Source organism: Balaenoptera acutorostrata, chromosome 1, assembly GCF_949987535.1.
Source record: "Balaenoptera acutorostrata chromosome 1, mBalAcu1.1, whole genome shotgun sequence".
Classification (NCBI taxonomy): Eukaryota; Metazoa; Chordata; class Mammalia; order Artiodactyla; family Balaenopteridae; genus Balaenoptera; species Balaenoptera acutorostrata.
In genome coordinates this window covers 140240499-140251834 of record NC_080064.1, presented here as the reverse complement: position 1 = coordinate 140251834, position 11336 = coordinate 140240499, and the positions used below count along the sequence as shown (strand labels likewise).

The 11336-nt window shown below is 42.4% G+C and overlaps 1 protein-coding gene across 5 annotated transcripts in view; it reads right to left on the bottom strand.

Moving 5' to 3' along the window:
- Positions 1-6346: 6346 nt before the first annotated feature.
- Positions 6347-11336, bottom strand: part of AXDND1 (axonemal dynein light chain domain containing 1) — an 83169-nt gene continuing 78179 nt past the window's right edge. For all 5 annotated transcript variants that reach the window (XM_057531237.1, XM_057531241.1, XM_007188218.2 and 2 more), the window contains 3 exons: positions 10787-10869; positions 9701-9921; positions 6347-7065 (listed from right to left, as the gene is read on the bottom strand). In XM_057531237.1, the coding sequence (XP_057387220.1) occupies positions 6995-7065; positions 9701-9921; positions 10787-10869 (375 nt within the window). In that variant the 3' untranslated portion in view covers positions 6347-6994. The remainder of the gene's footprint in view (positions 7066-9700; positions 9922-10786; positions 10870-11336) is intronic.

Sequence of the window (11336 nt, the reverse complement as noted above, 5' to 3'; positions counted from 1 at the left end):
TTATTTATATAGAGACTCTTTTTTAAAATAGAGAAATAAAAGGACAAAAACATTTATCTGGTACATGTGGCTTAAAATCTGAAGAAGCATCACTATAAATATGGGGCTGATGTATTTTCAGGGTTGGCCCATACCCATCCCAGTGTACTGGTTATTGGAGTTAAGGTGGCATCAAGGGCTGCTGGTCACTTTTCACCCCCACATGGATGGTTCCTGAGTTCAGGTTGGCAAATGTTGGCAAGAACAATGAAGGAGGAGGTAAGGCCATGCTGGTTCAGGCATAACCAGAGGCAGGAACAGAACAATAAGTGAATGCCAGGGTAGTAATGCAACAATGGCCTTTATGACCCTTAATAATTCCTTATAGCAAGGTTCTTTTTGTCAAAGGCAGATTTGCCTATATATCTGAGGAGTGTCTGTGGTATCACCCATTGGTTGGTCTCCACTGATGTCTCTAGTCAACATTTAAATTGCTCATTACCTTGCAGAGGCACCTTCCAGATCTGCTTGAGTAATCTATGGTATCTTTAGGTACTTCCCAGCTGTTAAGGTAGGAGGGCTTAATGGGAAAGAATAATGGGGATAAGCTGCTATGAAACTGTGTGCTAGGTGAAAGGGTATAATGAATAGTCAAAGGCAAATTCTTCAGAGACCAGTTAGGTGAGCTGATAGTGTTGTCCACAGGGTCCTAGCAGCAGAAGTCTTCTCTTGAGACCCAGGTGCTGTATTCCAACTGGTTACTGATCTTGAAATGATAGGTAGAGGACAAGCTGAACAGTATAATCCAAATCTAGGATACATACTAGGGATACATACAGTTTTTCGCTGGAAATTTACTTTAACATTAACAGAGTGGCAGTGTCTGAGTCAGTTCAGGCTGCTATAACAGAATTCCATAGATTGGGTGGTTTACAAACCACAGAAATTTATTTCTTACAGTTCTGGAGCCTGGAAAGTATAAGATCAAGATGCCAGCAGATTTGGCATCTTATGAGGGCTCACTTCCTGGTTCATAGCCAGCCGTCTTCTCACTATATCCTCACATGGCATAAGGGGGAAGAGAGTTCTTGGGGGTCTCTTTTATAAAGGCACTAGTCCCATTCACGAGGGCTCCACCATCATGACCTAATCACCTACCAAACACTAATACCATCACCTCCTAATACCTACCTCCTAATACCATCACACTGAAGGTTAGGATTTCAACATATGAATTTGGGGGGTGCGGTGGGGGGAGGACACAAAAATCCAGTCTATTGCAGGCTGTAAGCTGATAAAAGGGTTAACACATTCTAATTTGGTACTGGAGTACACCACAACCAAACAACATGGTTGTAAGAGTGGAACAAGTCTATGACAATGATATTCCAGGACATTTGGGGATTGACAGTGACTCTGGTCTAGACCTGCATTTATTGCGCAGGCATGTGACTTAAGGGCTGGTGTACTGCAGGTTGTTGGACTCCAAATCACCAGAAAGAGGTCGTCCTTCTTTACAGAACTAGAACAAATAATCCTAAAATTTACATGGAACCACAAAAGACCCAGAATTGCCAAAGCAACCCTGAGAAAAAAGAACAACGCTGGTGGCATAACCCTCCCAGACTTCAGGCTATACTATCAAGCTCCAGTAATCAAAACAGTGTGGTACTGACACAAAAATAGACACATAGATCAATGGAACAGGATAGAAAGCCCAGAAATAAACCCATGCACCTATGGTCAATTAACCTTCAACAAGAGAGGCAAGAATATACAATGGAGAAGAGACAGTCTCTTCAATAAGCAGTGTTGGGAAAGCTGGACAGCTACATGTAAACCAATGAAATTAGAACACTCCCTCACACTACATACAAACATAAACTCCAAATGGTTTAAAGACCTATATGTAAGACATGACACAATAAAACTCCTAGAAGAGAACATAGGCAAAAAATTATTTGACATAAATCATAGCAATATTTTCTTAGATCAGTCTCCCAAGGCAAAAGAAATAAAAGCAAAAATAAACAAATGGGACCTAATCAAATTTAAAAGCTTTTGCACAGCAAATGAAACCATCAACAAAATGAAGAGACAACCTATGGAATGGGAGAAAATATCTGCAAATGATGAGACCAACAAGGGGTTAATAACCAAAACATTGAAACAGCTCATACAACTCAAAAAAACAGAGAGGGTCATCCTAAGGGGGCTTAGCAGGCCTTCCTTAGAACTTCAAGGGCAACCCCAGCTCACCAGTGTATCAGGGTAATGCTGGAGCTCTGCAGTTTGGACTCCCCTATACCTGGGAGGTCTAGCAGGTCATTCTGCCAATGCCTCTGTGTTCCATATTCTTGGGGGTCATGTCTGGATGATAGAGTAAGTATGTTCCTCCTCATTAGATTGCTCCTGGCTGCTACAATGTTCTTTGGCAGAGTCTATCAGGACTGTGCAGGTTCTGATGTCCTCTAGAATTTTGGCTTGTGTGTCAATGCCATTGCTGAGTATTTGAGCTGAGCAATAAGTAGAGAATGTAGAAATCAAATCCCTTCAAAGAGGGTTCATCAACTGTGCTTCTAGCTTCTCCTGAGCTTGGAGAGGAAAAGTAGCACTGTAACTGAGAGCTTGGACTCTGCTGTCAGATATACCAGATTTGATCCAGACTCTGTAACTTACTAGACGTTTAACCTTGGACATGCAACTTATCCTGACATAAATGGGGATAAAAGTAGAACCCACCTCACAGAGTTGTTGTGACTAAATGCGATAATACATGTGAAGTGCTTAGCACGGTGCTTACATGAGATAAATGCTCAATAAATCATGACTATTACTATATTTCTGGTTTTAGCCCAGTAGCTCTCAATGACAGTAAATGGGCTCATCCAAATGGGAGCCTGGCCTCATATACAGGTTGTTGTCCCCATGCTTCAAAGGTAGCCCCAATGGCTAGGAGCTCCTGTCCCCAGGGTGGTTGTTCTTGGACAGAACCAGCTTAAGAAGTTGTATATGAGGTCTCCTGTATTAGAATCCTCCCCGCAATATTTCAAGCGTTTGTTTCAAAGGTGTAGAGCTCTTTAGCATGATAGTAAAGCAAAATCTAGACAGAAGAGAGGAGTTTCTTCTCTCGATGAGCAACAGTTCCGGCCAGAAATCAGATACACTCTCCTTTCTTACCTGGGTTTGACTATTTGGGTGGCCAGAGTGGAAAACGGGAATGGATTACCAGCTGTACCTTGTGAACTTCAGGATCTGCTGGACATCTGGGATGGAAATACCTTGTCTGCCAAAAAGCAGTTTGCCTTGGTGAGACAGATGATGGGAACTGTTAATCTTATCTTCAGACTTTCAAAATTGTTTCTCACAGCTGGCCTAGAGATAGCCTGAAGTATGCCTCTGTCAGATCAGGGGCTCATGGAACCCAACCCCTGCAAGTACAAGAGGATGCCCTCCAAACAAAAGCCACTGCAATCCAGAAAGGCATGCAGGAGCCCTTTCATCAGCCATTCCAGAAAAGGAACATTGCCCAGGCCAAATGACACTGCTGTGTACTAGGATTGTCTAGGGAGCGTCTGGAAGGCTGCCTTCACTGGTCTTGCTCTCAGATGCACCATCTAAGAAGTCCTGCTTCCTGAAAAGCTGCACGTGGCAGAGCTCATCTTTGAGGTCGGGGGATTGGTGGACTTGCTCAACAGTCCTGAATAGGAGATTGTCTTGAGGCTGTGGCAGACCTGGCTGGAATGAACTCTCCATTCTCCTGAGGCAGAGGTAGAAGTCCTGATGAATTCTAGACACTGCTTCCCATCAATATGACTACAGAGGACCTCAGCCTCAGGCACAGATAGCAAGCACTCCTGTTTTGGAGGTATGCAGGCCCTAGGCAACAGGGCTACAGCAGTTAGACTCCTAATTTTAGAGCAGCTCCTCTGCTTCCGGTGGGAAAATGCTTGCTGGTAGGTGGCACACTTATTTGAAATTCCAGAAGCGGGCAAATAGTGCTCTAGAGATTTGGGGCCTACAGGCAGAATTCTCAGCAGTCTTTGGAAGTGAAATGCAAAATGTAGGTTCCCCAGGCAATATCAGAGTCACTGATCTCCAGCTAGGAAAGGCCAAGAACAAGAGGAAAGCCCAGTCAATGTGTGCCAGAAAGCACCTGACAAGTGACCTGACCACAGTCAAGTCAGTAGGACCACAGCACAGGACCAGCACTCTTGGGAGAGAATCACACAGTGCCCACATGCATGGAGTTGGTCTGGGTGTGTGGTGAAGAACCCGGCCTGGTGGATTGGGGACTTTCTCCAAGTTCTAGGATTCCTAAGACACTACCACCTCGGCTTCCCAGGGACGTGGACCACGTCACCGCTGAGACTGGGGACTGGGACCCAGTGGAGGGTGATGAGGCCCCTCCAGTCAGCACGGCTGTCTGGACATCTGAACACAGAGTGGCTGGTCTCCTTTAACACAAGCACAGCAGCCTCACCTGGCAGCCCCACTGACAGAGAAGTGTAGCAAGAGCTCCTCTCTCCACTCTGCTCAGGAGACCACCTCAGGGTGATCTTGAGAAGGTGTGGCAGGACTCAAGGACTATCTAAAACTTCCCACACATCAGCTACTTGGGAAAGTGGAGCTGCCCATGATAACTTTCAGGGAGCAGCAGTGCAGAGGCCTTCTCTGTAGCATACTTCTTTTTTTTTTAACCACCTAACATTCATTATGCCTTCCTACCAGCATCCTGATTCTCTCTGGGCATTTCCTTTCCCCATACTGTGTTCTGTCTTGGTGGAACAGCAGAGCAAGGTGTACTTGCTTCCCTTTAAGGAAGCTAAAGAGATCCCTGAAGTCTTCTCACCATCCCTGGTACATCCATGGGGTGGTCTGTGACTACGAGGTAGCCTTTCTCCCTCATGGGACTTGAAGAATAATGTAAGGATGGAAGAAATGACTGGCGTTCATTTGGTGGTAGCAACTGGGTGAGATCGTGAAGCAATTCTTGCTTCTGAAATCTAAAACTACCTCCTCCTATCTGTTCCTAGCCTGGTTCTTTAAGACTTTCCTTCAGTCTCCTGAGCTCCCCAACATGCTTTCAATAAATTATCCTTTCGCTTGTGGTTTGTAAGAATGGCTTTTTGCGGCTCATAACCAAACCACCCCAACTAGGTCTATGGAACCAAACCTCCCCTTCTAATCGTAGTGGCACCAGGCATAGCTCTGACCTTTAAGACAGCCTTCCACCCGATGGAGCGGACACATTCTGAGGCGCAAGACTCTCACGTTCAGGGATGGCGGCTGCTGATTTGTATGGAAATGACGACTCATTCCTACAAAGTAGGAAATTAATTTTTTAAAAAGTAGGCTGAAGTCCCACTAAAAAGCCCCAAATTTGCTAGAATCATTCAAGAATCTCTTCAGGAAAGTGAAAAGGGTAGGGCTGGCTCTGCCCCAGCCAAGTGGTAACTGGAGGCATGAGCCAGTAGCCTGAGCTGTGGCTTTCAGTTGGGCCATGAGCCCAGTCAACTGTCTGAAGAATTTCATGTTTTCTTTCCCCAGAATTAAGAAGTCATCCAGTAGGCTTAGATTGACTCCAAACACTTTTGAGACCCACCTCACAAACACTTTGATATGTGTGGGCAAAGGCAGGCCTGACCAGTGGTTGGACTTAAATAGGGCTGAGGACTCTGGAGTCAGAGGGTTTCTGAGGTTTAAGGAGCAGGCAAAGGCCTACAATTCCAGGAGATAAATCCAAAGGAACACCAAATATGCGGAGCCAAAGCAGGTGCAGAAATCTCGGAGGTGTTTGGAGCCAGGGAGAGATAGAGCAAATGCAAGCGAGCCAGGAGCAGTGAAGTAGGAGGGGCCCCTGCTGAGCGACCGCCCAGACGTCCATTTGTCATTTGCAACATATTTTTGCAGCTTAGTCCATCTCTAAGCCTAGATGCATCCAGGGTCACGAACAGAGCAGATAAATGAGGCAATAAAAGTTAAAAATGGAGATTCTGGGTGAATCTTCAGCAACACTAGCCCCTGTGAAGGAAGCCATCTGAGCAAATGACCTGGTGGCCCATCGCCATTGTCAAACAATCCAGACACAAGTCCAGCAAGCTGGGGGCTCTGGCACCAATCAGCTCTGTGACCCTGGGGAGTCTTATACCCATTTGGGGCCTCTATTTCATTCTGAGAAATGGGGATAACAGTGTCTCCTCCACCTACTTTGCAGGGTTATTGTGAAGACCAGATAAATCTTAAGAATGCCTGAAATAAGAAATCTGAAAACGCTACAGAAACCTAAGAGCATTATCAGGATCCTCTCTTTTTTTTTTAGTTTATTTATTTTATCTATTTATTTTTGGCTGCATTAGGTCTTCGTTGCTGCACATGGGCTTTCTCTAGTTGCGGCAAGAGGGGGCTACTCTCTTCATTGCGGAGCACGGGCTCTAGGCACGTGGGCTTCAGTAATTGTAGAACGCGGGCTCAGTAGTTGTGCCTCGCCGGTTCTAGAGCATAGGCTCAGTACTTGTGGCGCACAGGCCCAGCTGCTCCGTGGCATGTGGGATCTTCCCCGACCAGACCTCGAACCCATGTCTCCGGCATTGGACAGGCTGGCTCCTAACCACTGTGCCAACAGGGAAGCCCAGGATCCTCTCTTTAAATTGAAAAAATAATGCTTTTTATTTGCCACTCTTCTCTGCAGAGTTCAAAGTCCTCAAAAAGCATTATTTTCTTGACAGAAACTGACACTTTTCATAGACTTCTGCTGGGAAATCGATTGAAGAGGCTAGAAAACCTTTGCACAGCCTATTTTTAATCTTGGAAATAAGCCAATATACCGATTCCTTACAGCCATCACTGTGACTTTTAAAGAGAAGATGTCCCTGAGTTGTCTGTCATGGCTTTTCTGGTAGCTGTTGCAAAGGGAGTCCCTTCAATCAAGCCACAGTGTCAGCTCAAAAGTGCAGAGATATCTGGGGTGGGTACAGTGACAGAAGCCACGGTGAAGCCTAGTGTCCTATGGTTGCTATTTGGACGTCATCCTGTAAGTGGTTTTAGTCCGAGTTCTGGATTTAGAACCCTCCTTGCGCTGTACCTCTGAAAAGACAAAAACAATTATTGTAGTAACAATATATTTACTAAGGACTTTTAACTTAACAAAGCATTTTTAAAATTCTCTTCTGCATGAGTAAGCCCCAAGCTACAAACTATTTGCCCAAAACTTGACTCTACATTGGTTATTGGGATTGAGAATGCATTTTCTCAAAGTTTCAGTGTAGTCAGTTAGTGGGTCCTGGAAAAGAGTAGTATGTGGTCAAGGAGAGAAGAGAAAGAAGAAGAATATTTCTTCCTTCCAGTACATACCCCAAGCTTGGTGGGAAAAAAAATTCAAATAGAGCTAGTATCCAGAATCCTCCCGAATCCATCACTGTACCCCTTTTCTATCTCCTGGTCCCTCCCTCCAGTCTCCCGTGCACAGACCCTACACAAGCCCCACCCTTGGGATGGGCGCAGGAGGACTTCTGCTGTCAAGCCTGCTCTCCCTGGCTGCTCCATGACACCAAGGTTCTCAGCTGGAATCCTTCCAACTGGCTGCTGCCACCTGCATCCCACATTTGACGGTCACCTTGTTCACACCCTGTCTTGTCCCCATTCCTAATCATAAGCCTCACTTTGATCAGAGACTAAGCCATATTCATCTTTGTAAACTCCCCTCTCGATTCCTTTCTTCATTAATAACTCAGAACACAGTGATTTGCTAATTGTTAAAAATGACATAAAACAAAAATAAATGTCTTCCTACTCTATCCAAATCTTCTCTTTACTCAGCATTCACAAGGCTCCTACCTTTGCCATATGATTTTCCATTCCTTCACTGCACAACCATCAGGAGAGAAGTGATCTCCCTGCACTAACTCATATAAATATGACTCAGTATATGCTATATGCATGTCAGATTGCTCCAGGGGTGTCTGCATTTTTTAAAGGAGCTGCCTGCTAATTCTAGAAATGTCTAACTTGTGGGTTTTTCAGAGAAATGTTCAGGTCACCACATGGCATGGGGACTGCCTTGCTTAGCCGCCAGTTCCCCTAAGCTTTGCAAGGTTCCTCATCCTCTACTTTTAAGCCCCTGGCAATGACTTTGATGAGGGTGTGGAGGAGGGGGAAGAGTGGCAATAACCTAACCTTCTGTAGGTTATTGTTTGCACGTTGGGGCCTAAATGTGTATCATTATCCTCTACCTAAAATTATTAAAACCTTTTAATTCTGGATTTAAACTAATCCCCAAGACTTTTATGGAAATGGACAAAACTAAAGTCACTCATTCCATGTTAAGGTAACCGCTCCAGTTTAACACATAGACTTTTTTGTGTGGTTTGCATACAGTATTTACTTTTCTGTAATCTGGAAGAAGTCTAGTTTCCAGATTATCAGGATAAAATTACACCACAATAGGAGAAGATACAATTTTTTTTTAATTTATGAAAACTCCTTCACATATATTCAGACCTAAAGCTAAAGGATTTTCACACCTGTAATGATTAACATTTTACCAGTTCAGAGTTAACAGAAGGGGAGAAAATGGGCTCACACTCCTCCTCCAACACTGATATGATGTACCATAGCTGGGCCAGAGACTGTGAGGGATTGGCTAACTTACTGCTTTTGCTGGGGGCGGGGCATAGGTAGAGACAGGGGTGACAGAGAAAACAGAAAGTAGATATCTGCCCAGTACTATCCCTGGCACCAGGACTTGTCCTGGGAACCTGACGCAGGTTGAAGATGAAAGCAAAAATCAAAAAATAGCCTCCAGTATTGGGGATATTAAGAACTGTTTGAGGGCAGATTATAGATTAATTACAGATAAGAAAATGAAGAGTTAAATTCCTTTTCCTATAGAATAAAGAAGATTATTTTCATCATAAACAATCCACTAAGTACTAAAAACTAAAGACAAAATTCCCCGTAAACCTCCATCAACCAGAGACAATGTATATCAATGTTTGGGCATATTTTGTTCTGGTCTTTTTTCTAGCTTTAAAATATTGTGTCATATCCTGTTTCCTGCATTTGATATCTTAACATAAGAATTTCTCATGTCATTACAAATTCCTTGTAAATACCATTTTAATGGTTGTATAATATTCAGGTATTTTAACGTAGCATAATTTATTTAATCTTTCTTCCATGATTGGAAAGGTAGGTTGTTTTCATTTTTTCTTCTTAGATACAATGATACACTGAACATCTTTGTGCATTAATTTTTGTTTCTGTATTTAGGATTATTTCCTTAGACTAGATTCTCAAGAGTGAAATTATTAAGTCAAAGTATATGTGTATTTTTAAGGCATATTGATACATACACTCAAATTATTTTCTGAAAGAGCTATATCTGTCTGTCCAGCCACAAGTATTATTTGTAAAACTAATTACTTTGCCCCCTCTGGCCAGCATTGTATTCTTTGCTTTTAAAAAGCTTTGCCAGTTTTATAAGTAAAAATTGTATCTCATGTTAGTTTATTAGTTACCATTGTAGTCATTTGGTGTTCCTTTTTGTGACTTGTCTGAACAAGATAATTATATAATTATATGTGTGCGCATTCCTAGGAGAAGTATGAACTAGTAGATCACCACTAAAGATACTGATACTCTTCTAAAATATTTATGACCCAATCACATTTTTGCTCATAAATACAACCTAAATAAAGCAAAATGAGAAAGCAATCCTCACCTTTCTTTGGAGATTTTGAGGCTCTTTCTATTGGCCTGATTTCTTCTTCTCTTTCCCCTTCATTTTCTTCTTCTTCTCCTTCAGATTCCTTCTCTTTATACTTCATCAGTATTTCCTCTAGTTCTTTCTCCAGTTCTTTATTTCTTATAAGGGTATAATGAAGTTTTTCATTCGCATCATCAAACTTCTCCTCTGCTTGTCTGGCTCTGCTTTCAACCTCTCTGATGTGGACAAAATCCAGAGAAACACAATAAAATGGAAAGGTTTGGAAAAGTGTCTTTCATATCTAGAAACTCATTATCCAAAAAAGGCAGTGGGATTAGAAGAATATATCTGAACAGTACAAATAAGGGAAGCAGCATCATCAATGTTTAGCCAAGAATTGGGGGCCTAGGAGCTACTCTGGATGGTAATGTCAGAGAGCAGTCATGGTGTGATTTAAGAATACAATATATTTATCATTTCTTAGTGAAATCTGACTTTTGGGTATTTGGAATTCTCCATCAATAGCCAAGGAACCCCTTTTCAGTGGTTAATCTTGGCTTCTCTTTATTGATGTGATCCAACAAACAAATAAAATAGTGTCCCTTCTTTTCCAGCACCTTTAAAACCAGATCTTACAATCAAGAAAACCGGTTTGAAGTGTGTTTCTTAATTACTAGGGCACATGTTATATGTCTATATTCTCCTCTCGTAGCATTCTTAGCTATTTAACTCTGTTGTCATTCCTACTATTTGGGTTATGTAACCTTCTTTCCTGCACACAATAGCTTCTCCCAGTTCCATTTATTTCTCAAGTTCATCTCTTAGAAACATACTGAGTTGGATCCCTCCTAACACTCTACTCCCACCCCAGATATACACATACACACTTGACTTCCTCCATCTTCACTGTGGCTGAGGACAGATGTTCCTCCTGGAGCAGTGTAGTTCACTGCCTCTAGCAGAAGATTTGAAGATACCCATCCCACTTGTAAGGAAAAAGGAAGCAGGAGAACCAAAGGTAAGCCAAGAAACGTGCATTTCTCAGCTAACCTCCTGGTCAGCAATCTTTGTCTTCTTACCATTGTGGTGTCTCATACTTACATTAACTTCTCCTGCATGCGTTCAATTATAGCCATTACTTCAAGATACTTTGGGGCCAATGTACCTTCATTAGCTGATTCTCTCTGACAAAGAAAGTATGTACTATAAATGAACTGAGAGTCCCAAAGATAAATAGCCTCTTTCTTCAGTATGTTCTGGACCAAGCCTTCTTTTTCTACTATTCATGTTTATATAGCAGATGATTAAGCACACTCTTAATACCAAAGAAGAATAGGGATTTCCTGTGGCCAAATACCATACCAGCTTGCAAATTATTCACACTCTGGTGGACATAAATTTGATCAGAGTTGTAAAGAAGAAGCAGGGGGAACAATATCAACAAAAAGAAGCAGGGAAAGAAGAAAAGGTTTAAAAAATAAAGAGAAGGGTAAACATGTTTCTTTAATTAAGTTAAAGATCAAGGAAATTAACTATATTTATCTTATTAATAATTTACTTCATTAAGCACATAACAAATTGCAAATTGCAAAATTCAATAAGGTCTTTCAGTTCCTTAGGGAACTTCATAAATATCAAGGCAGAGAAAATA